Source organism: Wyeomyia smithii, chromosome 2, assembly GCF_029784165.1.
Source record: "Wyeomyia smithii strain HCP4-BCI-WySm-NY-G18 chromosome 2, ASM2978416v1, whole genome shotgun sequence".
NCBI classification, from domain to species: Eukaryota; Metazoa; Arthropoda; class Insecta; order Diptera; family Culicidae; genus Wyeomyia; species Wyeomyia smithii.
The window spans coordinates 228,826,200-228,848,039 of record NC_073695.1 but is presented as its reverse complement, the minus strand read 5'-3'; the positions used below and the strand labels follow the sequence as shown (position 1 = coordinate 228,848,039).

The window sequence follows — 21,840 nt, the reverse complement described above, 5'->3', positions numbered from 1 at the left end:
CTAATTTTGTGGACGAACTTTAGCAACTATTGAATGAAAAAAAATACATGATGTATATTTTTCTAATTGCAGTCAAAACGAGCGGCTGATCCCGAAACTCCAGAACCCCAACTTTACCAACAAGAAACAACAGAGGAGGCCAAGGTAAGTTTGGAAATTTTGTTACTTAAAAGATACCAACAACATTTTGCAATAGGTCTAGGTAGTAAATCGCTCTTCCAGCAATTTTTTCACACCTTTCCGAAATCTAGTGATTCCGAATGATTATATCAGACAATTTTTTACCTATAATAAAACTATATCCTAATTTTATGGACAAATTTCAACATATGTTACATCAAATGATATATTATTTATATGTTTTTTTTCTAATTGTAGTCGAAACGAGCAGCTAATCCCGAAACTCCCGAGCCCCAACTCTACCAACAAGAAACAACGGAAGAGGCCAAAGTAAGTTTTGGAATATTGTTACCTACCTGAAATATAATTATGAATATCTAAAAAGTGATAAATGGATCATTCGAATGGTTGCTTTAGAGAAATATTCTAGATATCCTAATTTTGTGGACGAATGTTAGCAACTGCTGAATGAAAAAATACATGATGTATATTTTTCTAATTGCAGTCAAAACGAGCGGCTGACCAGGAAAGTACCGAACCTCAACTTTACCAACAAGAAACAACGGAGGAGGCTAAGGTAAGTTTTGAAATCTCTTCGAAACAAAACTTTATAGACTTTTATGCTATGTTTTCTTAACTTTATAAAAAACACTTTATTTTGATTCCGGCAGGTTGCTTCTCAGAGTTTTCCAACTATACTATAGCGATATCATAATTTTATGGAAAAATTTCAGCAACTGCTATAATCAATAGTATTTTTTTTCTAATTGCAGTCGAAACGAGCGACTGACACCGAAATACCCCCGCTTGGGATCCCGAAATAGAGAAGGTGACTTTTTTTTCTTTATTTCATGTTTATGGAACTGATTGTTGTGCTCTAGTAACATAAACTGAAAGCTTAGTCCCATTAGTATAAAACTAGTCACAAATAGTAGTAAAACTCTGAAAATTTAGCAACTTAAGGCAAAATTTTAACAACAGTTACAACGGGAAAAAATGTTTTTATTTTATGTTATGTAATTCATAAGCATTAAACGAATCTTTTTATTTTCCTCAGTGAAAAAAAATGAAGACGTATGACGATTAGAGCAAATGACATCACCGAAGACGACCTTTTAGCAAAGGTAAGTTCCAAGTTTTATTATTCAGCTAGCGTTCTACGTCATATAGGTCAGTGAAGAACATTTTTTGTACTTTCAGAACACGGACCACGGCACCACGGAAAGGATTTGGAAGTTGACATTTGATTTCCTGTCTTTTTTATAGTTTAGTCACTGGGCATTTTGATTTGTAATATATCTATCTGTTGGAGCAAGCCAGTTGAAGTGTTTCTAGTATCAAATGGTCCGAATGTTTCCTTTTCAGCGTAGGACTACGTCTTACCTCACTATATCGGAATACATTCTGCGGAAAATAAAACCAAAGTGTGACGTCGGAATGAAAGAAAGGGTAATATTGATGTAACCACATTATGGATCACAATAGTCAATATGTCGTTGGATTGATGAAATGATGGACAATTTTCTATGCTTTAGTTATCATTATCACATCATTGCTTAACATTGAAAATTGAATAAAAGTTCCAAGGTCGAACCCATATACCAATCATATGCGAGCACACCTAGCACAGACTTCATGAGTAGACACCAACTACCTGCTGCAATATCCTCTATATCAGCGGCCGAAAAGAAATTTGACAGAATCTCCCCGTCCCAAATGGTCAGCTAATGTTTGCTTCTAGGGATGGGCGATACTAGCATCGATACCGAGTCTTCTAAAATAGAGTGCTGCAAATAAATAATCAAAATACAGAATCCCGTTCGATTTTGCCAACACGCCAAAAATTTCTCTATTTCCAAAATCAAACCATGCCAAAAATGAACGCATCTCTTTTCATGACTTTTTTTACTTTTTAAGTGGTCTATGACGACCTTACCAGAAGATATGGCCATTATTGAACTAGTTTTAGTTCCAAGTCGTTGAAAGTCTTGCCTGATGAATTTAAGCTCAATAATTTGGGAGTAACCGGTACTCAACGGGGACTGGTCCGCATGTAGCTTATGACGACATAAATACTTGATCTGACCACCCGAGTGATTAGAGACATAGTACAATTTTTAGTACTGAGAATCAAAATTCCTTTCTGTTGGAGGAATAAATTGGTAGAAAAAATAACAAATAATTTCAAAAATATGATTAAGCATAATCACTCGTGCCAAAATCGAACCGTGTCATAAGTAAGACGTGCTCAAATCAAATGTAGCATGTAGTCACAAAATGAAATATAAAACAATCCTAGTCCTACGTCAACTTTGCGGTCGTGTCCTGGATACCACTTTCCTACTTTTTTGCAAATTCTATACAGGAAAACTACAAAATAAATGCTAAACATTGATGGTTGTTCAAACAAGGAGAAATAACAACTGAATAAGATGACATTTTGTAAACAAAATAACTACAGTGTTTATTTTGTAAGACAAGTCAAAAATGACAAAAATATCAAATTATAAATGACACACATTTTAAAACTAACGAAGATAATACGTAATACATGTTTTGATATTTCGGCTTGCAGTCGTTCCTATTTGCTCAACACCGACGTTTCGTTTCTTTTTATGAGACCATCATCAGGGGCTATATTTACTCGAACATTTTACGTTACAATCAATCTTACATAAAAACAGGGCATTAAAAAATAACAAAACTTTTAAGCTAATTCTGCAGTAAATGTGGGGTTGACAATAAAAAAAATTACTAACTGGATATATTATTCAATCGCCATCCCCATAAATACTGCTTGAAATAATAATACAATTAGCATGGCTTGCATTATAGTCAATAAACATAATAATGCGAATTCTGAGCTTATTTGGAAATCATTTTCCGTTTTGGTTTTTTTCCTGTCCTTTGAAGGGGTTTTCTTCCTTTTTAAGCTTAATTTGTGATCATTTTCTAATTGGGCAATTTCCGCCCTTTAGAAAGGCTTTTCGGTCATTCCAAACTTGATTTGGGATCGTTTTCTATTATGGCCTTTCATTGCATTTAGAAAGGCTTTTGGGCGATTCTGAGCGTAATTTGGGATAATTTTCTGTTTTGGCTTTTTCTGGCCTTTAAAAGGGATTTTCGGCGATTCTGGGCTTGATTTGGGATCAGTTTCTATTTTGGATTTTTGGCCTTTAAAAGGGATTTTCGGCGATTCTGGGCTTAATTTGGGATCACTTTCTAGTTTGGCTTTTCTGGCCTTTGAAAGGCTTTTCTGCGATTCTGAGCTCAATTAAAGATCATTTACTGATCATCGGCCTTTTCTGGCCTTTAGAAAGGATTTTCATCGATTCTAAGCTCAAATTGGGATGATATTCTATTTTGGCTTTTTCAGGCTTTTAAAAGGTCTTTTCGACGATTCTGAGCTTAATTTGGGATCATTTTCTATTTTGGCCTTTTCTGGCCTTTAGAAGGGCTTTCGGGCGATTCTGAGCTTAGTTTGGGATCATGTTATATTCCGGATTTCCTGGCCTCTAGAAGGCCTTTCGGCGATTTTGAGCTCAAATGAAGATCATTTGCAGATCATCGGCTTTTTCTGGCCTTTAGAAGGGATTTTCATCGATTCTAAGCTCAACTTGGGATCATTTTTTATTTTGGCCTTTTCTGGCCTTTTCTGGCCTTTAGATGGGCTTCCTGGCGATTCTGAGCTTAATTTAGGATCATTTTATATTCCGGATTTTCTCGCCTTCAGGAGGCTTTTCGGCGAATCTGAGCTCGATTAAAGATCATTTCGAAAGACCTTAAAAGGCCAAATTAGAAAATCATCCCAAGTTGAAAGGGCTTCACGGCGATTCTGAGCTTGATTTGGGATTATTTTCTATTTTGGCTTTTTCTGGCCTTTAAATGGGCTTTTCGGCGTTTCTGAGCTTAATTTGGGATCATTTTCTATTCTGGCCTTCAGAAGGGCTTTTCGGCGATTCTGAGCTTAACTCTGGACCATTTTTTATTTTGCTTTTTCTGACCTTTAAAGTGTTGTCGGCGATTCTGCGCTCAATTTGGGATCACTTTTTATTTCGGCCTTTTCTTTTTTGATGGGATTTTCATCAATTCCAAGCTCATCTTGAGATCATTTTTTAGTTTGGCCTTTTTATGCCCTTAGAAGGGTTTTCCGGCGATTCTGAGTTTAATTTGGGATCATTTTTTATTCTGGCTTTTTCTAGGCCATTTTAAAGGACTTTTCGGCGATTCTGAGCTTTATTTGGGATTGTTTTCTGTTTTGACCTTTACTGGCCTTTGGAACGACTTTTCGGCGATTCCGAGCTTTATTTGGGATCATTTTCTATTTCGGATTTTCTGGCCTTTAGAAGACTTTTCTGCAATTCTGAGCTCAATTAAAGATCATTTGCTGATCACCGGCATCGATTCTAAGCTCAACTTGGGATCATTTTCTATTTCGGCCTTTTCAGACCTTTAGAAGGGCTTTTCGGCGATTCTGAGCTTTATTGGGGATCATTTTCTATTTTGTTTTTTTTTTTTCTGGCCTTTAGAAGGGCATTTCAGCGATTCTGGGCTTAATTCGGGATCATTTTCTATTTCGGATTTTCTGGCCTTTAAAAGGCTTTTCTGCGATTCTGAAATCAATTAAAGATTATTTGCTGATCATAAGTCTTTTCCTGCCTTTAGAAGGGATTTTCATAGATTCTAAGCTCAACTTGGGATCATTTTCTATTTCGGCCTTTTCAGACCTTTAAAAGGGCCTTTCGTTGATTCTGAGCTTAATTTGGGATCATTTTCTATTTTTGCTTTTTCTGGCCTTTAAAGGGCTTTTCGGCGATTCTGGGCTTAATTTGGGATCATTTTCTATTTTGGCTTTTTCTGGCCTTTAAAAGGGATTTTCGGCGATTCTGGGCTTGATTTGGGATCATTTTCTATTTTGGCTTTTCGGCCTTTAAAAGGGATTTTCGGCGATTCTGGGCTTAATTTGGGATCACTTTCTAGTTTGGCTTTTCTGGCCTTTGAAAGGCTTTTCTGCGATTCTGAGCTCAATTAGAGATCATTTACTGATCATCGGCCTTTTCTGGCCTTTAGAAAGGATTTTCATCGATTCTAAGCTCAAATTGGGATGATATTCTATTTTGGCTTTTTCAGGCTTTTAATAGGTCTTTTCGACGATTCTGAGCTTAATTTGGGATCATTTTCTATTTTGGCCTTTTCTGGCCTTTAGAAGGGCTTTCGGGCGATTCTGAACTTAGTTTGGGATCATGTTATATTCCGGATTATCTGGCCTCTAGAAGGCTTTTCGGCGATTCTGAGCTCAATTGAAGATCATTTGCAGATCATCGGCTTTTTCTGGCCTTTAGAAGGGATTTTCATCGATTCTAAGCTCAACTTGGGATCATTTTTCATTTTGGCCTTTTCTGGCCTTTAGATGGGCTTCCTGGCGATTCTGAGCTTAATTTGGGATCATTTTATATTCCGGATTTTCTCGCCTTTGGAAGGCTTTTCGGCGAATCTGAGCTGGATTAAAGATCATTTCGAAAGACCTAAAAAGGCCAATTTAGAAAATCATCCCAAGTTGAAAGGGCTTCACGGCGATTCTGAGCTTAATTTGGGATTATTTTCTATTTTGGCTTTTTCTGGCCTTTAAAAGGGCTTTTCGGCGATTCTGAGCTTAATTTGGGATCATTTTCTATTCTGGCCTTCAGAAGGGCTTTTCGGCGATTCTGAGCTTATCTCTGGACCATTTTTTATTTTGCTTTTTCTGACCTTTAAAGTGTTGTCGGCGATTCTGCGCTCAATTTGGGATCACTTTTCATTTCGGCCTTTTCTTTTTAGATGGGATTTTCATCAATTCCAAGCTCATCTTGAGATCATTTTTTATTTTGGCCTTTTTATGCCCTTAGAAGGGTTTTCCGGCGATTCTGAGCTAATTTCGGGATCATTTTCTATTCTGGCTTTTTCTGGCCTTTGAAAGGGCTTTTCGGCGACTCTGAGCTTAATTTGGGATCATTTTCTATTTCGGCTATTCTGGCCTTTAGAAAGGCTTTTCGGCGATTCTGAGCTCAATTTGAGATCATCTTTCATCTCGGCCTTTTCTGGGCTTTAGGTGGGATTTTCATCAAATCCAAGCTCAACTTGGGATCATTCTCTATTTTGGCCTTTTTTTATGCCTTTAAAAGGGCTTTTTGGCGATTCTGAGTTTAATTTGGGATTATTTTCTATTTTGGATTTTTCTGGCCCTTGGAAGGGCTTTTCGGCGATTCTGAGCTTAATTTATGATCGTTTTATATTTCGGCTTTTTCTGGCCATTAAAAGGTTTTTCGGTGATTCTGAGCTTAATTTGGAATCGTTTTTCTATTTTGGCCTTTTAAGGGCTTTTCTGTGATACTGAGCTTTATTTGGGATCATGTTCTATTTGGCTTTTTCTGGTCATTAAAAGGTTTTTCGGCAATTCTGAGCTTAATTTGGGATCGTTTTTCTATTTTGGCTTTTACTGGCCTTTAGAAAGGGCTTTTCGGCGATTCTGAGCTCAATTAAAAATCATTTGCTGTTTCGGCCTTTAGAAGGGATTTTCGTCGATTCTAAGCTCAACTTGGGGTCATTTTTTATTTTGGCTTTTTCTGGCCTTTAGAAAGGCTTTTCGGCGATTCTGAGCTTAATTTGTGATCATTTTCTAATTTATCTTCTCCTGGCCTTTAGAAGGGCTTTTCGGTGGTTCTGAGCCTAATTCGGGATCATTTTTCTATTTTGGCTTTTTCTGGCCTTTAGAAAGGGTTTCCGGCCATTCTGAGCATATTTTGATATAATATTTTATTTTAGTTTTTTTTTGTCCTCTGAATGGCTTTTTGGCGATTCTGAGCCCAATTTGGTAACATTTTTTATTTCGGTCTTTTCTGGGCTTCAGAAGTGTTTTTTTTTGTGATTCTGAGATTAATTATTTATCATTTTCCATTTTGACTTTTTCTGGCATTATAAGGGCTTTTCGGCGATTCTGAGCTTTATTTGGGATCGTATTCTTTTTCCGCATTCTCTGGCTTTTGAGGGGCTTTTCGGCGATTCTGAGCTCAATTTGGAATTACTTTCTGTTTTATCTTTTTGTGACTTTAAGAGTGGCTAAACAAATGTCACTACTTTTAAAAACAAAGTAAGAATTTGAAAATGTCAAAAATTTAAAGTTCGTCATTTGAAAATTATATATCAGCAAAAGTTTAAATTGAATAAATTTTTAAACAGCAGGATAACAGCTTATGACTAAAAATTCTTTTGGTTTTATAAATAGCGTTTGTGGAGTCTTTTCAGATTTTTTCTCACGACCTATAGCGGAGTCATTCCATGCTACTTCGCACATCATTTGTAAAAAAGGTGCCTTTTGAGAAATTTAATATTTTATGACAATTTGGAAATTTTGGCGTAGAAATTTTTTTTATTGTGTTTATATTTTTCTAGAAACGCAATTTTATTATCTACAACTTTGCTGAAGACACCATTTCAATCAAACAAACCGTTTTTCTGATATAGAAATTTTTATCTATCAGTTACCATTTTGAACATGCCCTTTTGAAGCAGCAGCCGCGAGTCTATATGAAGAATTGATATCATAAAATGACCTCTTTATCAAAAAGAAACAACTGTGAAAAGTTTCAGCAAAATCGGAAATGACGTGCCAAAATAATATTTTTCACACCTATTGGCTATGGAATGCCTCATCATATTAATTTCATGAAGTTACGCATTGAAAACGTAGCATTCAGCATTAAAGATCATTTTGGACTTAATCATGTCTGGCTCAATTTATTCTAGAAAAGTGAGTTAGTAACCAATAAGGAAGATTTTTTGATATTTTGTTGTACGTGCCGATTTGCTATTACTGATTTGAATGTAAATGGCAACTTTGTAAAATGCATTGAAAAAGGATTCAATGTGAATATTTGGCTTATGGTATCAAATTAACAGTTTGCTGTGATTAGGCTCCTTCCTATTTTTTTTCTAAAACTAATTATTTCAAACTTCCTATGGTCAGTCAACTTGTTAACTCCCGCTGGCAACAACATTCTGCCGTGGAATTTTCCCTCTCGTCAGTCAAAAATGAAGCGAAGCATTTTTTTGCATCGAAACAAACGGTTTAAACTCATAATTGCAAAACAAATGCTGCAACAATGTCTTTTTAGTGCGATAATTTTGGGGATTTAGAGCTTCTGACTTGCATTATCAGCGAGCCACAGTGGAGGTCCCGAAAGGTCGGCCAATGCACTTCTCTCGGATGACTGCCCTGCTCTGGTGGTGTGTGGAACTCATTTCTGCCTTCATAAAACACCGAGAAACGGAAGATTATGCTGCCGAGCGGGGCCGTGGTTCCATTCTGCGTGCCAAATTGCACACACAAAACGATGCGCCGCACCGTGTGTGTCACTCTGGCGGACAGTTTAACCCGGGCACTGCATAAAGACATTCACCCATACGCGCGTTCGCTTCAGGATGGCTGATAAGCTAGCGCGCCAAGATGCACTGTCTCTGAACGCTTCAGCGCTATTGCTGATATTGGTCCGGACGGTGAATGAATCGTCGAAAAGCAAACATTTTTGATAAGTCCTTCCCAATAACTCGCACCATAATGGCCGGGAGGGATTATCGTAATGTGCATTGTTGGCATACAGGGAAAAAAATCATAACTTCCATAATTTTACTTCATGATAGGCCAGAAAGTGCAATCACATTATTTACGAGCCGTTGAAGCCAACCGAACGGGAGATAGCGACCGCAAAGAAACCGTGCGCTTGGCCTGTAGACAAAATTTGAATAATTTTTATTACATTACGTTCGAAAAATTGTTTACACAACCGTCAGGCCGCACTCATCAATAAGTGTTCAATAAATAACGACCCCGATAAGTTGCTTCCGATAGGTCGAACTCCGGATGCCACTGCTGCTCTACGTTGGTGCCTGCCGGAGGAAATCGTGAATGGAAAGCTCAACTGGCGGAGAAATATTGGTCAGTAATGCAAAGGCCGTTCAGATAGTTCAGAGGCTCTCCTCCTCTGCGCTGGATGATGGGACACTTGTTTACCAAAGATTTTACGTAATTGGCCGCTTGCGTGATTCGCTGATACCGCCAAGAACATCGGCTTGCCAAAGCACGTAAAGAAATTGATTCCGATTGCCAGATACTACGGTTGAAACTTAACACAGAGAAAGAAAAAACTATAACTATGGAAACTATAACAGAGTGACGAAGATGACAGTGACGTTATAAACGCAGCTTAATTGTCCCTTCTGAAATACAACACAATAAAACGTCTTTTTATCGTGAGGCACACAAAAACCACTGCTGAATTAAAGGGGGAACTTCAAATTCTTTCCCCTTTTTTTTCAAAATAAAAAAAGAAAATGTGATACAACTTTTTTCAAAAATAAAAAAAATAACCACTCACTCTTCATTGTTGTGTCATCGGCTTGTGCGCCACTGACAGTCATCCGGATGCGTAAAGGGTGCAGCGCCTGTTTACCGCTTTGTTGCATCACTGCCCACCTATTATTACTGTTCAAAGCTGAAGAGTCTGCTCCGGTCGGGAAAAACTTTCCCGACGATCGACAAAGGCTTATTTGCTCTAGGTAGGATGAGCCGACAGGAGCATGTGACAACAAATTCGAAGGGGATTGATTATTTGGCATGTGCCAAACCGATTTTTTTTCTACCGGAAAGTGGGAAAGTCTACAACCCCTTTTTTCGACGATCTCAAAAAAGTTGTACTAGAAAAAAATAACAATGTTTCAATTCAACGTGCGAAACAAATTACGACCAATTCGTGTGGGTTCTTTTTTATGCGTTCGCAACTGATCGAATTGATTTATCGGAAAGTAATTTTGTGTGATGAAAAGGATAGGGAATTTGTCCGTTAATGTTTTATTGATAATGTGGTGATAATTGTTTGGTGCTTGTATTTTTTTTTTTTTTGTTTTAAAGAGGCTTTGCCTAATTTGGCATTCGCCTCTGGTGCTTGTATTAATTGTTGCTGGGGCAACGGAATGAGAATTTTAGTAAGAGGCTTAGCTTGATTCGAAGGTCTACCTTCAAGTAATATGAGGGCCCATTTTGAGATGTTCTACTGAGGAGTACATCATGCAACCCGCAGCCGATCGGATCATACCGGATCCATATTTTTTCCTCCATAATCAGCCATCACACATAATTCACCAGCATAATTAGCCGGCGGCGTCATAGCCTTTTGTGATGCCCAATCAACTGACGCGTTGTTTAACAAAGCGACGCTAATCGAATCAAGCCCTTTCCACCTAGAGTGGTCCCGGTCGAAAAAGTGTCCAGAGATCAATGACGGATGTAAATCAAGCAAATTCCCCAGGCCAGCCGTCCAAACAGGAAGCTGCTTGCCCACGACGATTAATCGGAGCATGCTGGCCGGGGTTTCCTTTTGTGGAAACAATACTGGCCGTTTCACGCCTACTCTTCTGGTGCCGAAAATGGATGCCCTTTAAGATCCGATGTTTATTCCGGCTTAGCGCACACGCCGCACCATCGTTAAAACGAACGAACAGTTGCGTCTTGTTGAATGTTATTAATGTTTGATGTTTTATTAATATCGTAAAGTACTCACAAACAAATGACGATTGTGATTACGACGATGGCGGCAGCGATGCGATAGCGACGCCCAATTGACACCAAGCGCATTGCTCGGAGGGAGCCGGCATTCATTCATGTTTTATGCCCATAAAGCATCCCGATCGGTCAGTGTGGCGGGGTGTGTGTTGGGTGGCGTTTAATTTGAACGGACGCTGAATGCCTAATCGTGTAATCGGTGGAGCGGTGTGTCAATCTTTGGGGTTTTATGCGAAACACGCAGGTAGTTGCAAGAAATTGAAATTGAACCAATTCAGTGGACATTTGATGCCTTTTTCCATTTTTTGTCGTTCAAATGAACAAAAAATAATTCAAAATCCACATCAGATTCTACTATATGCTGTCTCACTGTTAGGTTTTCTCTGTTTAAGAAACATTCAATTTTTCACACGAAGGTTTTGTAGCTGTATATTTCATAAACTCAATAAGGGTTCCTTGTTGGGAATATTTCAGGGGCTGACAGAAGTCATATTTGATGAAAAAAACTCTTCTACACATATGGCCTAACGTTGATTTACTCGGAGTTATTCAACTATAGAGTTTCTTGAATACTCCTCCATTAAGGGGCTCTAGCTTTAAATGAATATCGCTAAGAGTAATTCTAAAGGCTTCATTTGAAAACTGAGAAAATTTTTCTACTACATACAGCTTTTACAGGTCTAAATAAAAGTAAAATTAACATTTTGGAAGGAAAAATGCTCCAGTATCATTGAAGTTACCTTTGCCTCAAGGAAAAATCTGTCGTAAAACAAGATGTATGAAAAGAATTCATTAAGAAATAAATTGTTTTAGGAGAACTGTTACATTATTCAGCTCAGCCCATACATATACAACATGAGAACACAGTTGAAAACAAGAAAAAATGCATATTTGCTAACTAACCCAGCCTACTAATCCATGGAATCACTTTCGATCTTTTCACTTTAGATTTCTCATAAAATAGAATCCACAAAAACTCACTTAGAAGCTCTAAATTCGATATTTTAGTCGGGCATCTGCACTCGAAAACTCATTTATTTCAATCACCTACCTCAGAGAACAAAATCCGCGCATTGCTTTATACGGATACAACGAGAATTGTTCAGCAGCCAAAAAAATGTTTTCATCATTAGCGGTCCGACGTTTATTTGAATCACTAAATAAAATCCCTCACTACACTAAAAATACATTAATCTTTCAAATGTCCACCTCAAATTTCCAAAAACAAGCTTCAATTACCAGAAATACATGGGATGAATTTTTACAAATCCAAAATTTCAACTGTATATCTTTTTATCTGTTTTCACTGCGTTGAAGAAAATCAAAAGTTGCCAAATCAGTTTCTGTTAATACGAAAAAATCATACTGAAAATTTTGAATTTCTCCGACATAATTGACATAAATCGACAGCACTGCAATGGTAACCTAGGTAAGGTTATCAATTTTGCACGTGGATAACTACAGCGGATACCTAGGTAACCTACTTCGACGGTCTGCGGCTACGTTCATTCATGATAATGTGATTAATTCAAGATAAACAGTGTGATGAATATGGGGGCGTCGTGAGATGAAAAATTGAGCAGTGATTTAAGTTTTTAAATGGATTTGAAAGCGTTGTGAAAAATGGTTTGTTTTACAAAATACAAGATAAATCCAGCTAAGTTTACTAAATTTCCAATGCTGGGCGATTCCATAAGAGCATGTAAGCGTATTTGGTTATTTGTTCAATGATTTTGTGAAAATTTGGTATTTAATCTGTGCATTCTTAGTGAATATTTGCTTAATGAGATGAATAGTGGAACAAATACCGTATAAAGAGAATGTTTTTGTGTCGAACTTCATAGCTAGGGCATCATATTTTGTGGTAAATTTCAAAGATATTACAAAATGAAACCCTTCTTTGCCAAGACCCCCTCTCCCTAATAATGGTATGAAGTTGGCATTTCTGCTCGCATTCACACAAGAACAAAGTTTTCGCTGCTATTTGTATTTAAATGGCATCAGAAGTAAGTGCTGGTGGTTTTGATATATCATCAATTTCGTGCAACACTGGCATAATTCAAAATTTTGCATTTTTGAATTTTCAGTGGAAAACAATGCCAAATACCGTTAAAGTTCATCTCACGAAACCCCGTTTCAAAATTCACGAAAAAACAGAGTCAAATGGAGTAGAGGTGCTTTTGTAGCTCAAATCAATTTTTTATAAAGGTAGTAAAAAAGGTTTTAACTCTTACAACGTGCTCATAATATGTGCATAATAGACCGGAAAATGTTAAATAGGAATGGGAAATTTTAATATTTTAATTTCTTTTTTTCAATTTTAAACGAAATTTTTGATGCTAATTTTCAAACGCGTTTTCCTCGAAACTATGAGTTTGGCCAATATAGCACAAAGCAAACGACATTTAAAATCTGATGAATCAAACAGAAATATATGGTGAATAAACTGCTTTGAGACGTTAGTGCCTTTTTTGTGGCGTCAAGTGTTTCTCATTTCATTCAAAGAAAATGGCATCTGGAGCGCCTAGGATTAAAAAAAAGTTCACAGAAATGCTACTCCAAGTGAAATAAGGTGTCATGATTGGATCCATCGCTTTAAAGACGATAACTTCCATGTTGATGACTGTCCGCGTGAAGGAAGGTCCAAAACTTTCAAAGCTTCCAATCCAGCTTGGATTGGAGAAATTGTTCGATGAGGATCCATGCTAAACGCAGGAACAGCTTGTCTAGGTAATAGGACTTAGCCCGCCAAGTTATTTTCAAGCATGTTTTCAGACTGCTTCAACAATAAGAAGCTTGGGTTCCTTATGATTTTAAACCAAGGGACGACGAGCGTTTTTTTCGCATGTGAACAACTGCTGGTAAACTGGTAAAAAGAGAAAGGTTTTTATAACGCTTGGTGACAAGCGATGAAAAATGGATTGGATATTGCACTCCAGAGGAAAGAAAATCATGGGAGCCTCTACGACATCGGCTCGGTTGAACATACACGCTAAAAATATTAAACTGTGTATTTGGTGGCACCAGGTCGGTGTTATTCGTTATGAGTTTATGAGTTATTATGAGTTATGAGTTATTTATTATGAGTATTGCACCGTCCGATTCCTACTTGTTCCGTTCAATGGCACATAGTCTGGCTGATCAGCAGATCTGCTCATATGAGGAACCAGCGATTTAATGAGCAACAAATTTCCTGCAAAGGTAACCATCTCAAAAATTAACGATTTCACTAATCAGTTAACTGAAAATTAGCGTCGCTAATTGGCGATTTTACTAAAATGATTCACTCAGAATCCGGAATCACAAAACCAGTTGTGCCTCGGGATTGATTAAAAGTATAAAAAATACGTTTATATCATAATGTAAATAATTTATTGTTCTTTGCAGCCAAAATATTGAAGAATTAATCATGTTACTGTTTTGATGAATTGTCGCCCTTTTCTTCAGATGCTTTCCATCAAAGTTTAGATTCTCTGTTGGTCAACCTCACTGCGAAAACAACTGCTCTCAGACTGTGAACAAAGCAACGCACTTGCTTGAAGAGAGCAGCGAATCGTGTGTATCTGGGGGCCCGTCAAAAAAGTAGGAGGTTGTATCGAAGACACGACCGCATAATCGACGTAGAACTACGCACACTAATGACAAATGCGTTGTTTGGAGTGTTTCATCAATTAGTCGTAAATTCTACTATTGCTTACTTAAATCAAGAAACTCTTCATTACTTAGTTACCTAGGGAGTGTAGTTCGCTGTTAAAAATTAAAAACGATGCTAATAGCAACCTTTGTGCTACCCAGACAGTGGAAGAATAAGGCACTCTGACAACACACGCTGTAAAAATTGTTTTCACACTTAGTAAACTAAACGGTCGCTGCAAATTTTGATTGCTAGGATCCAGCACAGAATACTTGCCTGTGTTGTTGCCAACATAGAGCAAAGCTTCGTCGCAAAGAAGGCCAAAGCCCTCAACCGGCAAATCGAAACGTTTGCTGCTGCTGAGTTATGCGACCATAAGTGATTTGTTTAAGCCGAAAGCAAATTCGGAAAGCCAGCTAATACTTGCGCAATCTACTACTGCTACTGCCGCAATCCACTACGCTATGTCTTACTCTACGGTTTACTGTTCTGTCGACCTTTCTACGGAACGCCAGCAAGCGACCAATTGAGGGACGTAATTTTCATGTCAACAAGGCTTGACAATTTTCAAAAGTACAATAGTTCGCATATTCAAACAACCTTTTTCTGAATTTGGGCGGATACGTATATAGTTTTCGATTGCTGCAAGAATAAAGAAAATCGACTGAAAACAAACCGATTTATAAGCATTTAAAAAGGGACAAATTTCTTCCTTTTTCCGTTAATAGATTTTTATGTGGCAAGCTAAACAACAATGTAGTTTTTCGTCAAAAACACTGCGGCGGAATCTGAAATATCTCTCCAGAAAGATAATAAAGTGGTGTGAGCTTTCTCACATGAAAAGAAAAAAACCGCACAATATCTGCACAGCAGAGCTCAATGTTGTGCTTTTGCTGTGTGTCTCTTAAGCATATGTGAAATGAGGGGAGCATCTAGTTAGGAAAGTAGATTGCCTTGTTTGCTTTGCATCTCGAAACTGAAAATAAAAAATGATTTAGCCGCCATGTTCGCTCTTCGAATACTATCGAATTTATCGTGACTGTGCGCACTGCGGTGTAAAGCAAAGCAAAGCCTTGGTACTACATTCCGATTCGGAACTTAACCGTCTGTTTTTATACACAGAATTCGAAGCCAACTGTTTCCGTGTACAGCACAATTACGGGTTAGCGCTACGATCCTACTGAACACCAACAGTCTCTCCCGAGCCGGGACTCGAACATACGACAACTGGCTTGTCAGACCAACATCGTACCTCGAGACCAGCTGGGAGATATACGCACCGCGGTGTACCTGGTGTGTATTCTCATTAGAGTAGTTTACTACGCTTGTTTCGCTGAGCTGCGGTATAAGCAGCAAGCGTGTTTTTTTTGCGAGCGGCAGAAACACAGCACAAGGTAAAAGAGAGGAGTGGTGAAAAAAATTGCTATGCCCAGCACTCATTTTTTTTTCCTGTGTGGACTTATCACTGCGACCAGAGCGTAGATCTATTGTGATATTGCCCAGGTGTTTTCTGTACTCCGCACTTCATATTATTGGCAGTATCACTATTGAAGTAAGTGATACGCTTATCATTCATATCCGATCCGATCGCTCAGCACTCATGTTGAATCCATATTATTTCGTATATTGAGGAAAATAGAAAGCCTGGAGGTCATTTTTTTCCACGATCTCTCAATGTCTGCAGCCTCCCCAGCCACTTTGGCATTCTTCTTCAACTTTAATTCCTGATTGGGCGGTATTGGAGCAATTGGGAGGATTATAGTCAATAATCAACCCCATTGTCACGGTAGCTCTGGAGCACCTCGCGGCTGGTAGCTGGCCAAATCTATCTAGAACTTTACTGGGTCTTTTGAGCTTTAATTTCCTCCTATATATTTAACCTTGGTTTTCTGTACACAGCTGCAAATCCATTCCTGGCAAATTACCATCTAAATCTGCTGAGGACATCTCCTCCGGCAGTGGCCTTGAATATTTTCCTGTCTGAGAGCTGTCCATAATTTATATTTACATACGTTTCGACATCCATCATTGGACGCTTGTTGTAAAACTTTCTATGGCATAGGCGGTGCTCGACACAACTTTTTAAAACCAAAATGGGTGAACAATGGATAACGTTTTAACAAATTGCTGTCAAAAACTTTCAGATACGCCTACTATGATCACTGCTATTGAAGGAACAGTGATTCTAGATTTTAAATGAAACAATCGTTGCGCTTACGGTTCTCACCACCGGAAATTTAAAATTTATTGATACTATTTTCTAACGAGGCCTTTTAAAGAATTGGAAGTTATCTGGTCGTAACAAGTTAGTTATGTGCTTGCAAGAGGCCGTCACTTTCGACTCTGCTCAGGCTGTTAGGCTCAATTGAGTTTCTAGCGTACTAGTGAAAAATAGAGATATGGAGAGTGTGAGATAGAAAAAGAGACAGTATTGGTAGTGGAAGAAGAAGTAGACACTCGTGACATTTTGCTGTTAAAAATTGTTTCCAGCGAATGATTTTTTGTGCGTCTTTAAAGAAAGTACGGGAAAATAAGCAAAAACTGAAATGATCCTATCGGGCGAGCTAACAATATTAGACTGATCTCACGAAACAACACAATTTTTAAATCAGGTTTCTTGCAATCAATTTTTAGGACCTTCTCGTGTAAATTATTCAATGCGTCTTATTTACATTCTAATTTAACACTGAACAAGTATAACATCTTCATGAAGATTAAAACGGGCGAAGAAGAGCAAAGCACAACAAATAATAGTTGGCAGTGTAATCTGATGCATGCGTTTCTCATGAATGGACAATGAAGCAAAAACTTACAGCCAATCTTTTTCAATTTTCACTTCCTATGAACGCAGCGCCCTTTCAAACACACTAGAATTTAATCCTTGAAACGAACTGCCACACTCCGATGAAATACTTCACGCGCACCGTTCACGGTCACGCAATAAAATCTCATGAAAATCCAAACAAATGATATTCACCCTTCCTTTGGTAAGACGAAAATGATGTTATCAACATGACACTTAATTTCGTTATCATAATAAAGCGCTTAATAATCTTTCGTGGCAGTTTTTTTATCCATCACTAGTCGCGTAATGCTACTGTACGGTACACAAACCGAGTTTACAACAATTCAGTCCACGCAATGAAACTCAGCCTAATGAATTTTCAAAAAAACTTGAACAGTGAATATCAAACGAACACGCTTTCACTGCGCCTGACGGATGAATTGGCTTTTATTTACGAATATTAAAAAAAAAACTAAGGAAGAGAGAGTGAAGATTGCATGAAAGCGAAATATTTCCTTGTGATGGTAGAAAAAAGCACTGACGTTTATGGTGGCTATTTTTTACTTTCAGGCAAAAGTGCCGATTTTGTTTATTCATGTGATATTATTTATTCATCACAAGAATCATTTTCCAAATTATTGACTGTTCCGAAAATCATAACTACATTTACAATAGGCCGCCATCTCTAATAACGTCCAGTATTTAGCCAAATTTTGGCTGCATGCTGTTGTTTACATCCAAATGAAGCAAATACTGTGCAACATTCTGCGTGGCCTTTCTTCCGACTAAAGAAAACACACAATTCACACAAATGAGGCATTGTGAGTGGTATTTCGAACAGAAAACTAGCCAAAGAAGAAGGTGTGAGTGTAGGAGCAGTTCAAACTGCATTACTTAAGTATGGTGAATAGTATGCGTTTGCAGATTCCTCGAGACGTGGCAGAAAACCCGGGCCTGCTGACCCCACAATGGACAGGAAGATAACAGACTTCCTACGGATTGTGACGCGTCGGGAGCAGAAGCACCTATAACGAAGCGCCAAGCAGGCTGAATCTTTGAAACTGAGAGCCAGGAATCTTCATGACAAACTTCTGACCAAGAAATCGGGGTGTGTTATTATGGATGACAAAACAAACATAAAATTAAACTATTAGACTTAGTTAGGACCGCAATTTTATACCACATCCAAATGAACGGATGTCCTCAATTCAGTGAAAGCTGTTTATACCGAAAAATTCGGCAAAATGGTTATGTTATGGCTTGCCATTTGTAAATGTGGAGAAATATCTCAATTCATTACGACTGGCACAATAAATAACAGATTCTAAGTGAAAGAGTGTTTCCAAAAATAGTTGTTAGGACAGTTTTATTCACAAGTGTTCAGTTATAGATTTATGGGAAATTTGAAAAGCTAATTCACGAATAATTTTTGTACATCCCATTCAATGTATTGTTAATTAGGTACCTATTATCCACTCTGTTTGAGCTCACAACACCCAATTCAACTGAAAGTATTGTTTTTTTTTTCAACAAACATCGCGTTTCGTAACCCCGCCACCTTTGGCTGGCCATCCAACAACAGTGCCGCAAAGTATTCGACCCCGTGAGTGTGTTCCACATCTAACAATAAATTTATGCTGGAATCACTCATTCTGCCTGTCCGGCCAAGAACGTGCCCGCCTGGCCGTCGAAATTATGTGGGAACATTATTAAATTAAATAACATGTCGTAAATAATTATCTCGTTTGTTCGACCGTTCGGGAACCCGCCGGGTTAGCAGCAGAAGCACCTCTCCGGCAGCGCTGGTTAACTACTGTTTACTAAGTTGTGTTCGGTTAAGATGAGCGATGTTAAGTGGAAGGAGTAAATGGTTACAGACTGCGAATGGGGTGAGATCATATTTGCACTACCGAACCCCACGCGAGATGGCGGCAATCCGTGAAATTAGCTGAAAATAGTTACTGGCCAGTCTGCTATTTATACCTCGGAGTCGGACTGAGCATCGTTTTAGCATTGTGGATCAAGATGATGTATTTCTTATTTCGGCTACGATATTATAAGCATCTTGTTCCGTCACCACCACCCGCACCCGTCTGTCATCTTGCCCGTCTATATTCGACAGTGGATGCGTGGTGCGCTCGATTGGGTTCAACTGGACCATAAATGCAGACGACATGACGGCAGGCAGTGAGAAAAATGATGATGATAATTATTATTATGATAAGATTGTGAGCTGGTTGTTTGGTGTTGAGTGCGAGAATAACACTGCTGGCTTGCGTCGGAGGTGGAACCGGCAAGCGTTTACGGCTAATCACTTGGACTAATGATTGGACTCCTTGCGCGTGGGGACATTAATCGCTTGCCTCCCACAGTTTACGGATCGGTTATTGTGATGATTGCGGTTAGGAGAGTTTTTTGGACTCCCAGGGAGTAGTGATTGAAATTAATTTCTATCTGATTATGGGATCGTTTTCTGCCAGTTCATTGAAGTGCCTTAGCATACTTTTGAGGAAATATATTGTCAAATTCAACCCAACTGAAAAAATTCAAGATAGCTAGGTGAAAACACCGCGGAACAACTAAAATAAAATCAAAATATCCCTTTATTAGTAGAAAGAATATGAAGTAAATACTTTTGTATGTCGAATTAAAATTGAATAAATAAACAGTAAAATTTTTCAGCACGCATTAGCAAATCAGCAACACTGCTTTATTGCAACGAAAATAAAATTCGCACTTGATAAGACCGGATGCAACAATGCATTGACCTCGATTTTTTCTTCTTCTTTATTTTTGACAGACACCTAAAATCGGAATCTAAATAAATGTTGTGGCTACCGCAGAAGCTACCATCGCCGTCTTATCAACTTTGACGCATACTGCATACAAGCGCAATTTAGCTGGCGTTAAATCAGAGTTCAAGGCTCAAAACGTTTCTAAGAAAATGTTTGAAGAATTCGACTAATGCTGAAGCCGGAAACCAGTTCTTTTCGGCATCACACGGAAATACCGACATTTTATCAACTCCTTGAAAGGTAGGATTATTTCGAATTGGCAAGGTGAAAGTGGACCGACAACAATGTAATAAGAGTTCCGTAAAGCAAAGCAAAAAAAAGATTGGGCCATTCGATCCTCCTAGATCGGTCAAGGGTAGAGCAAATCACCGCCTACTGATTTCTTGAATCATCACTACTCCAATTTCGGACTCCTCATCGGGTGGAAAGAACAATGAAGCATGAAATGCAACACTGCACTGACGGGGCCACCCTCCTGTGCGTCTGCAACCAGGAAACAATAAATTCAATTGGAATTGCAACAATTTAGAGTTTAAGCTCGCCGGTAATCTTGCCCGTTCGAAGGAAAGCATTGTTACTTTTTCTTCTATTTACGAGAGCAAAACGGATAGCGAAACTCTGATCGAAACTGAAACACTTTCATTTCGCTTTCTAGATGAGGGGAAAAGGTGCTTGTACTGCATTTACTTTAGGAACACACTTTTCGGGGTTTAACTTTGCATTCTTCCCGAAAGCATACTCCATCCGGCTGGCCGGTTCTGTGCCGTTTGCCGTGCAGCCAAGTGCGAATAGGAAGCGGTTATGTAGGATTACGAAGAAATCCTTCCTACCTGAGCTCAAAGATGTCGTCGGTCGACGGAGAGCGATTTTTCTTCCGCTTCTTCGTAGGTTGCAACCTACGACGGCCAGATTGCAGATTGAACAACAAGAAATTGAAATGAGACACTTTCGTCACGCCGAGAGTGCCACTCGTTCAGTAATCTTGAAGCATATTTTTTCGGTTTCGCATGATTGACGAATTCGCACCTGCACGAACCGGCTGGAAATCTGCATTTTTCAGCGGTGCCTTTCTCGCAGGCTAAGGTAATTATTATTTTTGCATTTTTCCTGGGTTCGGATTTTTTTTCTTGAAGATTTTGGTCAGATTAGTGCCGAAGGATTTACTTCAGCTAAGACGGGTGACGACCGAACTGAAAGGCTGCAGTTTTTCGACAGTGAGTTGAAACCCTTGGAAGTAAACCAGCTGGCCAGTGCACGGGCGCGTTTGAATGCGTTTGTTGTTTAGTTGCTTCTGGTTCAGGTCGTTTTTTTTTACTTCGACTCAGACACGATCCAAAGCTTAAGGAGTCATGTTTGAATAAGGAATTATTTTTCTTACGCAGAAACGGTATTTGCTCCTACGCTCTTGGTACAATAAACAAAGGAGTGAAAAAAAAAGTAATTTACTGACGGAAAAAGAGAAAACTAATTTAGGTAATTCATCTGCTCGACAATGGAATCGTTTTAGGTCGAGAAATTGTAGCTTGCTGTAAACTGACTTAACTGTCGATTTCGAAAGCTTTGTAAGCGCCAAACATTGATGTTTCATGTTGTAACAAGTACACTTATTGTACCTTAGGTATAATTTGTACATAACTAATTTAAGAAGTAACTTTCTCCCAGTTGTTTATATAAAATATTAAAATCAATATTAAAAGTTAATAGGAACGAACAGATCTGGTAATCACAAACAGTCTAGTTCGACCACTGAAATACATTAGTCGACTGAGGGTATTTGAACTGGTATAATAAACCAGACGTAATTAAACTAGGCAGCGCCCAAAGCTATGCCACCCAGGGGATACGACGTTACGCACTGTGATACGTGAGGTCTCGAGAGAAATGCTCTTTAAACGGATTAAAGAAACTGCCA

At 38.4% G+C, this 21,840-nt stretch overlaps 1 protein-coding gene across 10 annotated transcripts in view; it reads left to right on the top strand.

The window, feature by feature from the left end:
• Window positions 1–21,840, top strand: part of LOC129725599 (magnetosome-associated protein MamJ-like) — a 141,183-nt gene that overhangs the window by 9,104 nt on the left and 110,239 nt on the right. For 5 of the 10 annotated variants that reach the window (XM_055681612.1, XM_055681606.1, XM_055681610.1 and 2 more), the window contains 6 exons: window positions 73–144; window positions 379–450; window positions 626–697; window positions 894–949; window positions 1,178–1,244; window positions 1,321–1,439. In XM_055681612.1, coding sequence (XP_055537587.1) covers window positions 73–144; window positions 379–450; window positions 626–697; window positions 894–944 — 267 coding nt within the window. In that variant the 3' untranslated portion in view covers window positions 945–949; window positions 1,178–1,244; window positions 1,321–1,439. Of the gene's footprint in view, window positions 1–72; window positions 145–378; window positions 451–625; window positions 698–791; window positions 950–1,177; window positions 1,245–1,300; window positions 1,440–21,840 lie in introns of those variants that run through there. The other 5 variants (XM_055681604.1, XM_055681607.1, XM_055681608.1 and 2 more) reach the window with 5 other exon arrangements.